This window comes from Oncorhynchus clarkii, chromosome 2 (genome assembly GCF_045791955.1).
Source record: "Oncorhynchus clarkii lewisi isolate Uvic-CL-2024 chromosome 2, UVic_Ocla_1.0, whole genome shotgun sequence".
Classification (NCBI taxonomy): domain Eukaryota; kingdom Metazoa; phylum Chordata; class Actinopteri; order Salmoniformes; family Salmonidae; genus Oncorhynchus; species Oncorhynchus clarkii.
This window is the reverse complement of record NC_092148.1, coordinates 50,480,415-50,499,465: the sequence shown is the minus strand read 5'-3', so window position 1 is coordinate 50,499,465 and position 19,051 is coordinate 50,480,415. Positions and strand designations below refer to the sequence as shown.

The 19,051-nt window shown below is 42.7% G+C and overlaps 2 protein-coding genes and 2 non-coding genes across 6 annotated transcripts; all 4 read right to left on the bottom strand.

The window, feature by feature from the left end:
- Positions 1–645: 645 nt before the first annotated feature.
- LOC139381409 (A-kinase-interacting protein 1-like) lies at positions 646–2,196 on the bottom strand. 3 transcript variants are annotated; one of them, XM_071124929.1, is made up of 5 exons: positions 2,118–2,196; positions 1,664–1,882; positions 1,446–1,532; positions 1,248–1,358; positions 646–1,078 (listed from the first exon to the last, which is right to left on the bottom strand). In XM_071124929.1, exons 2-5 carry the CDS (start codon positions 1,811–1,813, stop codon positions 935–937), a joined length of 492 nt encoding a protein of 163 aa, XP_070981030.1. In that variant the 5' UTR covers positions 1,814–1,882; positions 2,118–2,196; the 3' UTR covers positions 646–934. The 3 variants fall into 3 exon arrangements, with proteins under 3 accessions (XP_070981030.1, XP_070981022.1, XP_070981014.1); XM_071124921.1 differs by having other exon boundaries at positions 1,664–2,019; positions 2,118–2,183; XM_071124913.1 differs by having other exon boundaries at positions 1,664–2,185.
- Positions 2,197–3,443: 1,247 nt separating this feature from the next.
- Positions 3,444–6,127, bottom strand: LOC139369183 (ribosomal protein L27a). The gene is made up of 5 exons (XM_071108624.1): positions 6,105–6,127; positions 5,464–5,527; positions 5,302–5,377; positions 4,598–4,772; positions 3,444–3,616 (listed from the first exon to the last, which is right to left on the bottom strand). Exons 1-5 carry the CDS (start codon positions 6,105–6,107, stop codon positions 3,488–3,490), a joined length of 447 nt encoding a protein of 148 aa, XP_070964725.1. The 5' UTR covers positions 6,108–6,127; the 3' UTR covers positions 3,444–3,487.
- Positions 4,178–4,308, bottom strand: LOC139383659 (small nucleolar RNA SNORA3/SNORA45 family). The gene has a single exon (XR_011628761.1). It is a non-coding gene; the product is annotated as a small nucleolar RNA SNORA3/SNORA45 family (small nucleolar RNA).
- On the bottom strand, positions 4,999–5,130 carry LOC139383667 (small nucleolar RNA SNORA3/SNORA45 family). Its single transcript, XR_011628763.1, has one exon. It is a non-coding gene; the product is annotated as a small nucleolar RNA SNORA3/SNORA45 family (small nucleolar RNA).
- Positions 6,128–19,051: the final 12,924 nt, after the last annotated feature.

Below are 19,051 nucleotides of genomic sequence, written 5' to 3'. Positions count from 1 at the left end.
TTTTCTTTGTAGTCTACACTTGGGTCTCCACTTGATAAAGTCAAAATTGGCTACATCGTAAAACTTCATGAAAACAAAAATGAGCTTTTTGTTCTTTAAGGTTAGGTTAAGGTTAGCAGTGTGGTTAAGGTTAAAATGAGAATTCAGTTTAAATCCCGGATTTTAAGAAATAAAAATGTAGATAGACAGGGTTTATGGCTGTGTTAACTGGTGACAACCCTACACTTGACCGCCTTGCCATGGAGCAAATAAAAAATGCGAAAACTGTTTTCGCACCTCCCCTTTTAACAGCAAACTACCATAATCGAGACATTTCACTTATTGAGCTAGTCTGCCTGTCACAACTGAAATGGTGCTCACATAACTTTCATGAGCTGGCTAAGGTTAGCATGCTAGCTAGTTACACTGACAGCTGTCAGTCAGTGCCCCATTTGTTGATATTTCTCTGCTACACGTGGAAATCACCACAATCCCATCCCCAATTCCTGAATGCGTATTAGCAGCCTGCGTCAGTCTTCTAGGTGGAACCTAAACAGGAATGTACACTTTAGGACAGGAATTACTCGAAATAGGGGCAACAACTTCCTCGAAGGTGGCTTTTAAACATTTGCTTGAGTTGACAAGAAAAACTGTGCCAAAAACAAATTACCATTGATATAAAATATACTTTATTATACTGATATGGTAAAAAATACATAATTACGTGATGCATTTAGGCAGACATAAGACAATAATTTAATATAAAAAATGTAATCCTGATCAGATCATCAATATGGCTTCTCATTTAGCAGCAAATTAATAAATGTATTACTGTCGCTCTAAAGCCACAAATTCATCCAGAAGACAAGACTCACTTGAAAATACATATGTAAACGTTCCCGATTGGACAGTTTTGTTATTTGTAGCAGAACGGTCAAAGGGGATTGGTTAGGGATTAGAGGTGAAAGGTGAGGTTCATACTCTCTCCTGCATTAATGCGTACTAGCCGGGTCTGTTGCTGCGAGTCCTGCGTTCCCGCGGTAATCGCATAGGTACCTGGTGACACCTCAATGTGGAAATCCTCAGGTAATGACCGTGCCTGGAGAAACACAAGCATATCTTAGTATCTCAAACACATGACAAGTAAAGCCATTTCAAATGGAATGTTTTTGTTGACTTTCTCCATTTGAATGTATGGGATCTGTCCTAAACTTCTAAAATGTACAATATGACAGGTTGCTGCACTTAAAAGGCTAACTTTGCCTTACATGTTTCCTGATCTGCAATGAGGTCCCTGGGCATTGGTGAGATTGAGAATGGTATCTGCACACATGGGTTCTCTCCTTTTCCATAGGCTCATTCTCCGATGTGTAAAAGTTCTGTAATACAAACAAAAATTCACCCAGCATTCACAAATGCATGCACCAAATAAGGGCAATAGGATTGGGTTGGAACACATACAATACCTTGCATTGATATGTTGTCTGAGCCATGAATTCCGCTATGGTCTCAAAAGCATCATCCAGGCTTGTGTGGGCTGAGTTTCCCAGAACCTAAAATATGGACAGTTGGGGATGATATGATAAAGACACCGTTTCCCAAAATACTCATTAGCCCATATAGTTCAAAGAGATCAGAGAAAAGACGATAGCGAAGACATAAAAACAATTACACGTAGGCCTACCTCACTCCCGGCGTTGCGATCCGTTGGTGTTGTATTGGGAGACGGACTCGTCCAGTCTACGCTCCGTCTCGACGCTCGCTCCAGTACTTCCAGGCCTAGTCTGGCGGAGCGGCGCAGTGATGACTCCAGCTGCCAGGCTTGTGTTGCCATGCGAAAACACGGGGAGTCAAATCTCTGCCGTACCCGAGACACTGACAAACGACCCTTTTATGACAAGGACTAAAATTGTAGCATACTGTTAACGTGACACAACGCGGCCGTCACAACCTCCCTTGGATTGTAGTGCGCTCTAATTATGTGGTTGCGTATCATACATATGACAGAGCAGCAACGGCAGTGACCACTCCATTAGATCCCTAGAAATTCGAAAATATGTTGAACATGAATTAATTCCATCCTATCCTGTGAATTTGTATGGACGAGACAAACAATTTATTCACGTAAAGTTACTTACCCAAACACTTGGGCCTGTTTTGGTTACTTTTGCGCGCACTAAACTTGCGGTAAAGACTACGTCGTCACATTTCCGGTCTAGGGCACCGCCCTTATCTGGATTGGCTCAAACCAGCTCATTCTCTCAGCAAATTAGTCCTGTATTATGGCAAGTGTCACTATACTTCGAATATTTTTTCAAATATTGAACATTATTTAAAAATGGGCATTGTTCATGGCCTGAATCGTCATTTGATGTGCTGTGAAATGGTTAGAATGCTGGATGTAACAATGTCTAGACTCAAAATAGTTAAATGTTCTCTCTTTTAGGTTGTTTTAATATACGTATGTAACAGACCACTTTCACAAAGATATAAAATACCCACACGACATAGGTATGCCAACTTATAGCAGACAAGTCTAGAGATCAAAAGAGTGACACAGCGGTCTAAGACACTGCATCTCAGTGCTAGAGGCACCACTACAGACACCCTGGTTCGAATCCAGGCTGTATCACAACCAGTCGTGATTGGGAGTCCCATAGGGCAACGTCATCCGTGTTTGGCCATCATTGTAAATAAGAAATTACTCTTAACCGTCTTGCCTAGATAAAGTTAAACACATTTGATTCACCAGTAATCAAACCCTGGTCCTGCAAAACCATTTGGGTACAGGTTGACCCAGCCAAACACTGACACCTCATTCATCCAATTATCCAGTTAATGTGTTCAAGGCAATTTGTAGATCAGTGAATCTGTCCAGGCAGCAATCTCTCAAACACAGCTATTCTCAACTGGTGTGTCACAGTGACGAGTATAAATGTAATGGAAAAAAATACATCTGAATTTAAAACCGAGACTACGTATTATTGAATAACTTAATCTCTGAACAATTTCACTCCATTTTCAAGAGCTATTATCACCATTTAGCAGATTTTGCTGTTCCAAACCAGTGAGTAACATTCAACATGGGCAAAAATGACATTTTATATAACTGCTAGTTACTATCAATACAGCAGTAAAAATATTTTTTCCATATTGCATTTAGGCGACAAAAAAAGTGCTGCAAATAATGGGTGACATTGTTTAACTTGGGTCCCGAGGCAAAACCAACTGAGAACCACTGCTCTAACACCTTAATTAGCCTAGTCAGATTAGTACATGTTGAGTTGGAACAAGTCCGCACACCCGGTAGTTACCAGGAACAGGGTTAGTGACCAATGGCAAAGGTATTCTATGCAGCAAATCAATACATTCTCAGTTCCTTGCGCAACAACTTTTACCTGACAATGTGTGAGATAAGCTTCAGACAACATTTACATCTTCAACAGACCACAAGACAAAGCCAATCCAATTTATACAGTTTATTCTTGCAAAAAACATTGACAGGAGCTTATGCCATCAGCACGCAGGCTCCTCCCACTGCCTTGATCTTCTCCTCTGCCCGTCGACTGAAGAACTTTGCCTTGACGATCACAGGCTGCTTGGGCAGTTTGCCTTTGCCCAGCACTTTGAAGTAGCCCTGTGGAGACAGAACCAAAATTGCTTAACACAGCTACACTAAAAGTTTGACATCTCTCATTGAGTCACCCACCTTCCCACAAAGTCAGTCCTATTAAGTACATGGCCCTACATGCTGCATCTGCTAAATGAATGATTCCAAACGATAGGCAGCAGATCCAGTTACGCAAGTATAAAGACATGCATGGCCATCTCAAACTACTAGCTACCGTCTATATCCACTTGATAACCCCTCATAGCAGCTCCTTTCACACCAATGCAAGTCTAAGATTCAGTGCCAGAGGTCAGCATGGCTACAACAAACCTGATTTTTAAGTCTAAACCATTGACACCCTGGAGCTACTGGTCAAGAAGCCCATGTTATTCAACAACCACAGCAGGCCGTCATTTGTGCAAGCCTCTAATTAGGGATTTCATTACATCAGTTAGGTTTGAATGGCCAGCTAGTACACAAGCAAGTTCTCCACAGCCCAAAGTTAGATAATTCTGCATGACAGCGTGTAAAGGCCAAGAGCTCCTGCTCAAACATGGCTCTAGAACAGTCCTGGCAACAACGTATAACACTTGTAACTGTCCATGTGGCCGATTGACCTATTACAGGGCCAGCCGGTGAATAGGAACAGTCTTCACTCTTAGAGAACTCTAGCACACCAAAACAATGGTGTTTGTCAAGATGTGACTCTGAGTCTCTGACAGCATCACCCCGTGTGGCACACTGAACACAAAGCTATTTATAAGCTACTAACCAGGGGACTGATGACCTGAATCAGGTTTTAGCATTGGGCTAAATAAAAGGCCCGTAGAGTAGACTGGTCATATTCAAAAAAAAAAAAAATCTACATTGCCATAACTGGAGGCAAGTCAAATTGTTCCTCAAATAAAGCCAAATCTACCTTAACCATTACACTTAAAGGGGAATATATGCATGAACCAGCACCGTCACCTGGGACCAGACATATGGTGCTCTGGGGAAGATACTTACAGCGCGCACGGCATCAATGATGGGCGCAGGGCCTTCGGGCTTCTTGGCGTAGTTGAGCCTGGTCTGCTCGCTCACGAGTGTCCACAGTTTGTCCAGGTTGACAGTGGGGCAGTGCACGGTGTTCCTCTTGAGATGGTAGTGTCTCATGCCCACCTTACCAAAGTACCCAGGGTGGCTGTGGAAGCACAGAGACCAGACAGGACACGCCAAGCATATTGTATTAAACCAAATTCTTACTGGTGATGAGGTTGAAGCGCAGTCTTAACACTGTCATGACAATGTAATCAACAGATGACATCCGAAGTGGTGGGACTGAAAATCCACCAGAAAGCAAAACCCATCAGCAAAAAATAAACACATGAACATCTTATAGTACTAGAGGTGTTGGCAAAAATATCAACACTTGTAACTGCCCATGTGGGTGACTAGCCTATGAGAGGGGCCAGTCGGTGAATAGGACCAGTCTTCACTCTTAGAGAACTCTAGCACACCAAGACAATGGCGTTTGTCAAGATGAGACTCTGAGTCTCTGATAGCGTCACACACTATGCTGAGGATCACTCCCTCTTAAAAAACACAACATTGATCATGTTTTCTTACTACTCAAGCCACCAAACAATACAGTGTACACCTACAGTAAAGGTTCACAACGAATGTTACATTGTTTCTTACTAAAACAAAAAATATTAAAGTACTCTACTCACTATTTGTCGAAGTTAATTCTATGGTGATGCATGCCACCGGCGTTACCACGACCTCCAGGATGCTTCCTGTGCTTGCCTAGGAAGAGACACAGTTCACACGTTCTGCAATAGCTACCAGTACTTCACACAAGTATCACCAATGTTGACCATGCTCAAACTCACCGATACGACCATGTCCGTGGCTGACGTGCCCACGGAGCTTCCTGGTCTTGGTCTTCTTGGTAGGCTGCAAGAAATAATTTATTTTAGTATAACAAAATAAATATCATGATTGGACAAGATGTAGGAGACATTTATCCATGTCAACAACCAAACAGAATACTTCATGACGGGTTGCAAGAACGAGATAGATAGAACACAAACATACGATCGAGCTTCCACTTCGCTTTCACGCGACCCTACTTATGGCAGGCAACGTTAGCGACTAATAGATTAGCTAGTAAACTAAACTACCACAACATAGATGTGGTCATAATGGCTGATGTTGCAAGTATTTCGATATAAAATATTTTACAAGGACTGTTCATTTAAGTTTCGTGACAGAACTAAGAATGAACGAAATTGTAACATTGCCAGTAAACGTGGGTCGCTACCAAGCAAAGGCCTGTATCCAATATTCGGGAGAGCTCGCCTGTTTACAACGTTTTTCTACCGTATTCTCCTTAATAATGACAATGGACAGGGACAATGTCTATAACATATATGACAACTAAACAAATTTGTGATTTTTCTACTCGTACAACACAGGATGGACATAGATTTCAACCTAATTTTACAGCAGAAGTATGCACGACGACACTTACCATCTTGGAGGAGAGTTGAAAGAGGAACGCGAATCTGAAATCTCACGGTTTTGTACGAGATTTACTGCCCGACAACTTTCATGGAAACCAACAGCGACATCAGACGGACACCAAGAGGAATACAGAATATACATCGATCATTTGACCTCGTTTATGAAACAGTGATATTCATTCTTGAATTAGATTGAATGAGATTTATTTTTATTTTTAACCCAAACAAAACCAAATGATTAACCTTTGTAGGCCTGCATCAAACTGAAGTGAAAGCAAAAGTCAATAGGCAGTCTGTAATTTCTAATTAATCAGAAATATTGAATGGGATATTTCCTCTATGATCTGTTTATGTCACACATGTAGCAGAGAGAGAGAGACTGTAGCAAAGATCTCAATTGGAGTAACACCAAGTTAATTTATTTTCATGGTAATACATAATTGGGCAGCCCATGATTTATCGTATTTTCCAGCATAGTAGGTGGCGCATTGCACTTAAACGGTTGTTTGCCGACCGCCATGATATCATAGAAGAAGACCAACACTAAATTCAACCCAAGTTATTTTTTGCATTGAAGAAGAACCCTCTCAGTGGTGTAGTGCAGGGTATACGAAGGTATGCCCACGTTCTTTCAGTAGCCTAGGCATGGTGTATACTGTACTCACTTCTTAATCCCCATTGATGTGTATTAAAGTAGTGTAGTGGAGGCATATGCTGTATCAATTAATAAGGGTAATGGAACAGATCATAATGTTTAGTTTAAAATGTTGATAAAATATAATTTCTTCACTATTTAAGCGCAGCAATGTGCGCATAGCGGTAGGCATAAGCCCAAATGTTCCAACATTCTATTTGCGGGAAAACAACATTTTAAAATACGCAATTCACGTGAGCTGTTTCATTAACAGAGCTGGTCATATCCATTAGAAAATTAGAGAGGGGAGATGCAATCATCATGGGTTACTAATATGATTGGGATAATGTTTTTGGATGCTAGACAATGAAAGCAAGTTGATTTGAAGACCAATAGAAAAGGAGAGCGCATAAGAGGAAGTGTTTATAAAATATTTCCCTCAACATTTCTATGGTTGGACTTTGAAGCAAGGTAAATACATGTCTTACCTGTTGCCCCATAATCTGAAGTAAAATGTCAAGGTTTCAAACAATTAAGGAACAGGGAAAATATATAGCGATGCTAATGATAGGCCTAATCTTCTGGAAAGGCTTTCCCAAAAACCTTCAATTAAATGTTAACTAGCTACAAAGTAGCCTTTTTAAAATTGTATTTATTTAACCTTTATTTAACTAGGCAAGTCAGTTAAGAACACGTTCTTGTTTGCAATGACTGCCTACCAAAAGCCAAAAGGCCTCCTGTGAGGACGGGCTGGGATAACAAATCTAGGACAAAATACACACCACGAAAAGAGAGACACCACAACACTACATAAAGAGAAACCGAAGACAACAACATATCATGGCAGCACACATGACAACACAGCATGGTAGCAACATGACAACAACATGATAGCAACACAACATGGCAGCAGCACAAAACATGGTAGAAACATTATTGGGCACAGACAACAGCACAAAGAGTAAGAAGGTAGAGACAACAATACATCACGTGAAGCAGTCACAACTGTCAGTAAGAGTGTCCATGATTGAGTCAAATTCTACCTGGCAGAATTATATGATGATTATTTGCATCAATCCAGTGGCCATTTGTTTTGCAAACGCCATCTCATGTGCACTACAGAAAGCCAGCTAACCAAACAACAGTGTTGGTGCTATCAGACATGAATTAAAGGGTAACTACACTCAAAAATCTAAATGTCTTCGATTTTTCTCAGACCTCAAAAGTGGTCACCTGATGTGGTTTAAATATTGCAGTGGACTTATAATAAAGTGCGACTTTGAGAGCAAAAACCTGGAAAAAAATATATATAAAAAACAGAAACTGGTGAATTTCTGACGCCGTTGACAGCCTCATTTTCTATTTCAATAATAGGCCTACTATTAGCTTACTTGCACAGTACATCTTGGGTTGGCCTGACTGTGAAAGACCAATATAAGATTTATCATTTTAGGTCCTTCAGAATACGTGTCACTGTTTCTTATAGAATTTTTTGCACAGGGTGCCTTCCTTTGCCAGGTGGGCTGTCAAAGTCTGTCTACTTCTCCAAGCACCACTGAAACCACTTGTTCTATTTATCTTTGATGGAACACGTGAGGGATTTTCTCTGTAATGCATTTTAAAGAGGTTGCTTTTTTGGACATGTTACTAATATGTTTTGACGAGGGGACAATAGGAGTAGTAGCCCGTCTCAGATGATGGCTTCATATTAAGGCTCCGTTATGTGCACCAACAAACACCATTCCCATCATACAACTAACAATCCTACCTGTAGGTTTGTGGCTCTGTGAAAATGCACCAGCATTATCACCAACCCCAGCAAAGAGTAGTACCATCGCTCACATAGACTAATCACACTTAAATAGTCACATGATGGCTTGGACCATTGTAGGCATACAGCAGGCACATCTTATAGACGATGCACAAATGAACACGTCAGCCTTACCAAATGGACGGTGTCCCGAACAACATACAGCTGCAGCCATACCACGACAATTCCACTGCCAACATACACACGAGAGACGCCCCTCGGGAGCAGCGAAGGCTTCTGGAGAACCGAAGAGTCCAGGTGGAAGTGAAAATGTCTGCTGTGGAGAACTCTGTCAATCAGACACGGCTGGAGTGAGTGTAGAGAAGAGATGCCAGCAGAGGTCAAATGGGTAGCTGAAGCTTAGCTGCCTCATATGGAAATGCTACGTTGTGGTTTGTGTCGCCTATACATGAAACTGTCTTGATTTATATACTTTTACCTGTCTTATTCTTTCTTTTCACCTTCATTTTATATTTTTGTTTGGTTAGCAATATTTAATTCCCTTATTAAAAAACAAAACTTAAGTAAATCTGAGGGCCTTAGCATGTAATACAGTGATTTATGTAGGTTAGAAAGCATCAAGACAATGAAGTGGAAGGCAGAGGACCAGATCAAAATGGCGAAGATACTTATATCATAGGAGCTGGATAAAGGCATCAGCCAATTAAACAAGGAACTTGAGGTACAGCATCCCATTTATGTGAAATAGTCCCCCCTCCCCATCTGTTTCACAGATAAATAAAAAGCTCAGTGGGGTCCGAGTTGCTGTGTCTCTTGTACTGTTGTTTGGGTTATTGATGTTATGTCTAAAATTAAGGGAGACTCCTAGTCGGTTGTACAACTGAAATATATCTTACCAATTTAGCCCAACCACTCTGAATCAGAGAGCTGCGGAGGGCTAATCAACATCCACGTCTTCGGCACCCAGGGAACAATGGGTTAACTGTCTTGCTCAGGGGCAGAACAACAGATGTTTTACCTTGTCAGCTCAGGGATTCAGCCTGGCCTACCCGCCAGGCTACTTGCCACCCCAAGTGATTTGTGGCTTGTTTTTATTGTTATTGCTTGTGTCTGAAAAACAAGACCTGTTTGGGTTTTTGCTCTGTCCATGACAGAAGCTTTTGCAGCAGTTACAGGCAACACCTGTATATGTAACTGCAACAGGATATAGCCCTTTGCCACTAACTGGACCATGTACAGAACCTCATCACAGTCAGAGCTCACCACAGTTTAGCTATTACACTACCGGTAAAAAGTTTGGACACACCAACTCATTCAAGGGTTTTACATTCATTTAAAAAAAAATCTACATTTGTAGAATAATAGTGAAGACATCAAAACTATGAAATAACACACAAGGAATCATGTAGTAACCAAAAAAGTGTTAATCAAATCAAAATATATTTTATATTTGAGATTCTTCAAATAGCCTCCCTTTGCCTTGATGACAGCTTAGCATACTCTTGGCGTTCTCTCAACCAGCTTCATGAGGTAGTCACCTGGAATGCCTTTCAATTAACAGGTGTGCCTACTTAATGCGTTTGAGCCAGTCAGTTGAGTTGTGACAAGGTAGGGGGGTATACAGAAGATAGCCGTATTTGGTAAAAGACCAAGTCCATATTATGGCAAGGACAGCTCAAATAAGCAAAGAGAAACAACAATCCATCATTACTTCAAGAACTTTGAAAGTTTCTTCAAGTGTAGTCTCAAAAACCATGAAGCGTTACCTCTGCTACAGAGGATAAGTTCATTAGAGTTAACAGCCTCAGAAATTGCAGCCCAAATAAATGCTTCACAGAGTTCAAGTAACAGACACATCTCAACATCAACTGTTCAGAGGAGACTGTGTGAATCAGGCCTTCATGGTAAAATTGCTGCAAAGAAACCACTACTAAAGGACACCAATAAAAATAAGAGACTAGCTTGGGCCAAGAAACACAATCAATGGACATTAGATCGGTGGAAATATGTCCTTTTGGTCTGGAGTTCAAATTTGAGATGTTTGGTTCCAAACGCCGACCTGCCTTACAACAGGCCTGCAAGCCCTCAGTCTAGCCTCTCTCAGCCTATTGTGGACAGTCTGAGCACTGATGGAGGGATTGTCCGTTCCTGGTGTAACTCAGGCAGTTGTTATTGCAATTCTGTACCTGTCCCACAGGTGTGATGTTCGGATGTACCAATCCTGTGCAGGTGTTGTTACACGTGGTCTGCGCTGTCTTAGGCGTCTCCCAGTATGGACATTGCAATTTATTGCCCTGGCCACATCTGCAGTCCTCATTGACTCCTTGCAGCATGCATAAGGCACATTCACGCAGATGAGCAGGGACCCTGGGCATCTTTCTTTGTGTTTTTCAGAGTCAGTAGAAAGGTCTCTTGTGTCCTAAGTTTTCAGAACTGTGACCTTAATTGCCTACTGTCTGTAAGCTGTTAGTGTCTTAACGACCGTTCCACAGGTGCATGTTCATTAATTGTTTATGGTTCATTGAACAAGCATCGGAAACAGTGTTTAAACCCTTTACAATGAAGATCTGTGAAGTTATTTGGATTTTTACAAATTATCTTTGAAAGACAGGGTCCTGAAAAAGGGACGTTTATTTTTTTGCTGAGTTGATATAATGATGCTACCGTTCAAATGTTTGGGGTCACTTAGAAATGTCCTTGTTTTTGAAAGAAAAGCAATTTTTTTGGCCATTAAAATAACAAAATTTATCAGAAATACAGTGTAAACATTGTTAATGTTTTAAATTACTATTGTAGCTGGAAATGGCTGATTTTGAATGGAATATCTACATAGGCGTATAGAGGTCCATTATCAGCAAACATCACTCCTGTGTTCCAATGGCACGTTGTGTTAGCTAATCCAACTTTAAAAAACATAAGTTGGCACACAGACAGAAACATTTGTTGGCAGCTTCAATTAATAGTACCCACAAAACACCAGTCTCAACGTCAACAGTGAAGAGGCAATTCCGGGATGCTGGCCTGCTAGGCACAGTTCCTCTGTCTAGTGTCTGTGTTCTTTTGCCCATCTTAATCTTTTATTTTTATTGGCCAGTCTGAGATATGGATTTTTCTTTGCAACTCTGCCTAGAAGGCCAGCATCCCGGAGTCGCCTCTTCACTGTTGACGTTGAGACTGGTGTTTTGTGGGTACTATTAAATTAAGCTGCCAGTTGAGGACTTGTGAGGCGTCGGTTTCTCAAACTAGACACTCTAATGTACTTGTCCTCTTGCTCAGTTGTTCACCGGGGCCTCGCACTCCTCTTTCTATTCTGGTTAGAGACAGCTTTCGCTGTTCTGTGAAGGGAGTAGTACACAGTATTGTTCCAGATCTTCAGTTTCTTGGCAATTCGCTATCAACCACCCTCCACTTTGGCCATTTTACGAGTGTCAGTTTGGCTACAACCAATGCTGTTCAGCTTTTCTTTTCGACACAAAGGAAGTCATAGTGGACACCTACGAAGGACTGTGTGATGATGGCATCTCAGGTAAGCAGCACTGGGCGTTCTTCCGTCCAACTTCTACATAGCTAGTAGTCATCTCCTACGATTCAGTGTCGGTTCATAACATTCTACTATATTATATACATACCGTAGAATGATAAATCAGGCAATTATTATTCTCAAGCTAACCAAAAACATTTAGCTATGAACGCCTGTTCTTGCCATTTTCAGTTGAAGTCATCTAACTTACTTTCATGGCAACTCATAAGCAGGCCATGTCCTATTTGCTTCATAGTCGATATATACAGTAATCACATTTCATGACAGTGTAACGGTTAGCTCTTATTTTACAGAAGGATGAAAGAATGCAATATGTCTGTCAGGGAATGCTATTCTGATATGTCAGATGAAGAGTTAGACCAGAAAGTCAGGGTCAATAAGGCAAAGATGCCCCATGCAGGCTTTAGAATGGTCAAAGGAAGTCTCAGAGCAATGGGCCATCGTGTACAATGGCGAAGAGTTAGGGAGTCTCTGCAGAGTGTAGATGGTGCAGGTATCATTGCCAGAATGATCCAGCTTCGTTGCGTTGCTCGGCAAAAATACTATTTTCCTGCTCCCCTGTCTCTCGTCCACATTGATACAAATCATACATTTATAAGGTACTAAGAGATGTATAATGTCTCCATCAAATCTAAGAAGTTATTAACTTTTTTATTCTTACTTATTCATAGACACATTTTCAATTATGTATGTAATTGGAGTTGTTCTTCATCAACTGGTAATACATAAATAATGAAGCAGGTGTCACGGTCGTCGTATGGAGGAGACCAAGGCGCACGCAGCGTGGTAAGCGTACATTCTTCTTTAATTAAAGAACTCACAAAATACCCAAGGAATATGGCTACCTAAATATGGTCCCCAATGAGAGACAACGATAAACAGCTGCCTCTGATTGAGAACCAATTTAGGCAACCATAGACATATAAACACCTAGACTTACAAAAACTAAACAAACCACCCTCGTCACACCCTGACCTAACCAAAATACTAAAGAAAACAAAGATAACTAAGGTCAGGGCGTGACAGTTCCCCCCCCCCCCAAAGGTGCGGACTCCCGGCCGCATACCTAACCTGGGTGGGAATCTAACCTCGGTGGCGGCTCTGGTTCTGGATGCCGCCCCCCTTCTTTATACTGATCCCTCCGCCTTTGTAGTACTGACCCGTGGATCATCGCCTGAGGCTCTGGACTGCGGATCATCGCCAGGGACCACGGGCTGGGGACCGTTGCTGGAGACCCCAGGCTGGGGACCATCACTGCGTGGTTCATCGCCGGAGACCCCGGGCTGGGGACTGTCGCTGGAGGTTCCGGACTGTGGCCCGTCGTTGGAGGTTCCGGACTGTGGCCCGTCGTTGGAGGTTCCGGACTGTGGCCCGTCGTTGGAGGTTCCGGACTGTGGCCCGTCGTTGGAGGTTCCGGACTGTGGCCCGTCGTTGGAGGTTCCGGACTGTGGCCCGTCGTTGGAGGTTTCGGACTGTGGCCCGTCGGCGGACGCTCTGGACTGGGTACTGTCGGCGGACGCTCTGGACTGGGTACTGTCGGCGGACGCTCTGGACTGCCGAGGCGCACTGTAGGCCTGGTGCGTGGTGCCGGCACTGGTGGTACCAGGCTGGGGACACGCACCTCAGGGTGAGTGCGAGGAGCAGGAACAGGGCGTACTGGACTGCCGAGGCGCACTGTAGGCCTGGTGTGTGGTGCCGGCACTGGTGGTACCGGGCTGGTGACACGCACCTCAGGGCGAGTGCGGGGAGTAGGAACAGGGCGTACTGGACCCTGGAGGTGCACTGGAGGCCTGGTGCCGGCACTGGTGGTACCGGGCTGGTGACACGCGCCTCAGGGCAAGTGCGGGGAGGAGGAACAGGACGTACTGGACTGTGGAGGTGCACTGGAGGTCTGGAGTGTAGAGCTGACACAACCCGTCCTGGCTGGATGTTTATTTTCACGCTGCAAATGCAGGGCGCTGGCACAGGACGCACTGGGCTGTGCAGACTCGGAGACCGGAGACACAGTGTGCAGAGCGGGTGCAGGATATCCTGGTCCAAGGAGGTATACTGGAGACCAGGAGCGCTGAGCAAGCACCTTCCTTCCTGGCTGGATGCCCATTCTAGCCCGGCCAATGCGAGGAGCTGGAATAGAGCGCACCGGGCACGGTGCCTGACCAGTCACACGCTCCCCACAGTAAGCACGAGGAGTTGGCTCAAGTCTCCAACCTGACTCAGGCAATCTCCTGGTGTGCCTCACCCCCAAAAAACATTATTGGGGCTGCCTCTCTGGCTTCCGTGCTAGCCGCGTACCCTCATATCGTTGCCGTTCCTCCATTCTCCGTAATTTCTCCTCGTAGTATCGTAGTATCCTCCTTAGAAAGGCGATACTCCCCGGCTGCGTCCAGGGTCCTGCTCCATCCAATATTTCCTCCCATGCCCATACTGACTGCTCCTCCTGAACATGCTGCTTGGTCCTTATTTGTTGGGTTCTTCTGTCACGGTCGTCGTATGGAGGAGACCAAGGCGCAGTGTGGTAAGCGTACATTCTCCTTTAATTAAAGAAAGAACACTGAACAAACTAACAAAACGAACCGTGAAGCTAATATGAGAAGTACAGACAGGCAACTAAACATAGAATAAGAACCCACAAAATACCCAAGGAATATGGCTACCTAAATATGGTCCCCAATCAGAGACAACGATAAACAGCTGCCTCTGATTGAGAACCAATTTATGCAACCATAGACATACAAAAACCTAGACTTACAATAAACCCTAGACATACAAAAAACCCTAGACAATACAAAAAACTAAACAAACCACCCTCGTCACACCCTGACCTAACCAAAATAATAAAGGAAACAAAGATAACTAAGGTCAGGGCGTGACAGCAGGTTAATAGGTTAAACATTTCATTTTTAATTCCAATGTTTTTTCTCAAGATACAACATTGTCATCTTTGGCAGTATAGATGGATTTTCAAGGAAGGTAAGTATATTATTTTGTATTCATATTGCGTATTTCACATCACCTAATGGACAACCACAATACCAGTGTGGTGTTAAGCTTTCTGTGCTGTATTGACATCCTGAAAATGAATTATGCTGCTTTAGATTGAACGGTCATATCTGTTAGTTTTCATATCTATAAAAAAATAAGCTGTTTTCTTTACGTTCAGAGTGCGAGCTGATCAAGGGGTCAAAAATGTCGATATTGCCAGATGTATGTTCACTGTCCGATGAACAGGCTGCGGAAGCTTTATTTCTGGCAAAAGTGTCCGGTGTTCTTTTTCTCTCCTCCATCTCTGCCTGTCTTGTTGTACATGGAACCTGTCTCACATGCATTAATTTAAAAAACCTAAAGATGTCAGCTGCTGATTTTCAGATTTACACCACATAAACACTCAGCCATTTTCACTGGACTATCAAACCCCTGTTGCTGCCAAGTCATGATTTCCCTGGGGGTTAGCCTTGCAATAACAAACGCTTATGGAGAGATGTTTGGAGTGCTGTGACATGTCAGTACTTCAACTTGCTGCACAGTTTGGAGGAAGAAGGCTACCTTGACCTGTCAAATTCTCTCCACCTCTCCTGTGTGGATATGTGTCTTTACCTCGTCTGCGGGCAGATCTGCAGCATTTCACAGAGAGTTGGAATAATCACACTTTAAGTACAGAGGCGAACCTGACACCTCCCCAACTGTCGCCTTAGCACTACACAACGGATTCAAATGATCAAGTCATCATCAAGCTTCAAGTGGTATTTATGTATTCATTTGTGATCTGGGAATGTAAAAGTCTTATAATGACATTATCTTCTATTGTTTGTCCTCATGTGTCTGTTTTTCAGCATAAAGTACTCTGTAGCCACTTAGTGTGGACACCAGGTGACACTACACACACACACACACACACACACAGATTCCTGTTGAACACAGTCTCGTTAACGACCTTCTTTTCTTAATAACAGTCTCTCTACTTCACTTCATCCCACTCCCCCTTCTTCCTAAATCCTCTAGGTTATATCAGCTGTGTCCTTATTTTTCAACTTCTATGTTTCGATAGTGTAACATACATTAAGCTTTAAAACAAATACATTAGTGCTTTCGATATCAATGAAAGAGTCAAGTTACGATTCGGCCACCTCAAATCAAACTGGGATAGAGAGGATACACATTACCCTGTTAATTGCCTGGGATTTAGTTTGAAATGGCTTACCTCCATGCCCATCAACAAAGCTGATCTGTCCCAGTTCTGTATAGAGTAATGCATTTATTTTCAAATTCTATACATTTGACTTTATACAGTATCTAGTACTGGACTTGGAGTCTGAATCTGAACCTGAATCAGAGTTAGTCTGAGTCTGTATGGGATCCAGGTCTAAAATCTGGATCTGATTAAGATTCACTGGAAATATAATCAGACCTGGAGCCAAACCCAAAGTCAGAACTGAATCCGTCAATAGAGTTGGATCCAAAGTCAGAATCGGAAACAAAATTGGAATTTGATTGAAAGACTGAAGAAGGGGAGGACATTGAGGGGTGTTATGGGGTGTCCAATGAGCAGCCTGAGAAGGGGTATGGGACAACAGGGATGGAGAGTGAGGATTTCTGCGCTGTGTATTTGAATGGGGGCGACTTGCTGTGCTGTGATGGCTGCCCAAGGTCTACCACCTCTCCTGCCATGTACCACCCCTTCTAAGCTTCCCACTGTATGTCTTGAGATCCTATTTTCTGGTGTTTAGAAACGTTTTATAATGATATATAAAAATTTAAAAAATCAATTAGAGCTTTTACATCCCGCAAATGTTACAAGTGTGGATACAATTTAATGAATGTCTAGAATACTGTGGTGCAAAACAGAAACTGTCTTGGGTTGGCATTGTTGACAATGTTCAAAGAGCTACAATATGAAATATGTAACCAATAACCGTACCGACAGTTTATGTAATAGGGAAAGCCCCTGGATAGGATGAGAACGTTTGACTCTGACCCTCTCTCGCTGCCCTACAGGGGTGACTGGGTGTGCATATTGTTTTCCGGAAGTGACCCAGACCCTGGGGTGGAGTATGACTGTAGGACCATACACCCCTTCGACAGACCACCAGGTGGCAGGCACACCCTACACACTGTCCAGCCTGGACCGATGAGTGGGTTATGTTGATGATGATGATGATGATGATGATGATGGACTTGATTGCATTCATTAGGAAATTATTTTCGTGTCGTACAGCAAGCAAGCATACACGTGTAAACATAGAAAGATTTACAGCACATCACAATACACCTAAATCAAAGGAGTCCACATAAGAGCTCGCTTTCTGCTTAGGACTGGGGACTATTGGGGGTGGAATTACAATTCATTTCTTCCTGGTACCGGACCTTCTGTACGTGCTTACACGTGCACCAAAACAAAATGATGGGCCTAATCGTAGAATGACATATAGAATCCATATTAACTCCATAGGGTCTCCATGGGCCTAGTCGTAGAATGACATATAGAATCCATATTAACTCCATAGGGTCTCCATGGGCCTAGTCGTAGAATGACATATAGAATCCATATTAACTCCATAGGATCTCCATGGGCCTAGTCGTAGAATGACATATAGAATCCATATTAACTCCATAGGATCTCCATGGGCCTAGTCGTAGAATGACATATAGAATCCATATTAACTCCATAGGATCTCCATGGGCCTAGTCGTAGAATGACATATAGAATCCATATTAACTCCATAGGATCTCCATGGGCCTAGTCGTAGAATGACATATAGAATCCATATTAACTCCATAGGATCTCCATGGGCCTAGTCGTAGAATGACATATAGAATCCATATTAACTCCATAGGATCTCCATGGGCCTAGTCGTAGAATGACATATAGAATCCATATTAACTCCATAGGATCTCCATGGGCCTAGTCGTAAAGGTCTGTCATTTCACTTTTAAAACGTCTGACTTTTTATTGTGCCATAAACACAACCAGTCATGATGTTTTCATCGGATTGTCAGACAATTAGGTCAAAGGGCTCCTTTACTAGGCGACCCCCCGCGCACGTTCATCCATTCACAACATATTTACAGCCTCCAAAACAGTGGTGAATGGAAAGAGACCCCTGTTACACAAAACACCCAAAAAGTGTAAAGACATTCGGCGATTGTCATTGGGCCAGAATGAATGCCTCTGCTGTCTGCGTGCGTCTCGGTTTCAGCCACTCAACTCTGCCTTGGCAATATGTCAGTGTTCTGGTCGAACCACAATGCATTTAGAAAAGTAGGCCATACCAGTGGCTCCCAAACATATATACATACAGTTGAAGTCGGAAGTTGACATACACTTAGGTTGGAGTCATTAAAACTTGTTTTTCAACCACTCCACAAATTTCTTATTAACAAACTATAGTTTTGGCAAGTCGGTTAGGACATCTACTTTGTGCATGACATGGCACAAGTCATTTTTCCAACAAATGTTTACAGACAGATTATTTCACTTATAATTCACTGCATCACAATTCCAGTGGGTCAGAAGTTTACATACACTAAGTTGACTGTGCCTTTAAACAGCTTGGAAACTTTCAGAAAATTATGTCATGGCTTTAGAAGCTTCTGATAGGCTAATTCACAAAATTTCAGTCAATTGGAGGTGTACCTGTGGATGTATTTCAAGGCCTACCTTCAAACTCAGTGCCTCTTTGCTTGACATCATGGGGAGATCAAAATCAATTAAAAGAAAGACCTCAGAAAAAAATTGTAGACCTCCACAAGTCTGGTTCACACTTGGGAGCAAATTCCAAAGGCCTGAAGGTACCACGTTCATCTGTACAAACAATAGTACGCAAGTATAAACACCATGGGACCACGCAGCCATCATACCGCTCAGGAAGGAGACGCGTTCCGTCTCCTAGAGATAAACGTACTTTGGTGCGAAAAGTGCAAATCAATCCCAGAACAACAGCAAAGGACCGTGTGAAGATACTGGAGGAACAAATCTATCTATATCCACAGTAAAAACGAGTCCTATATCGAC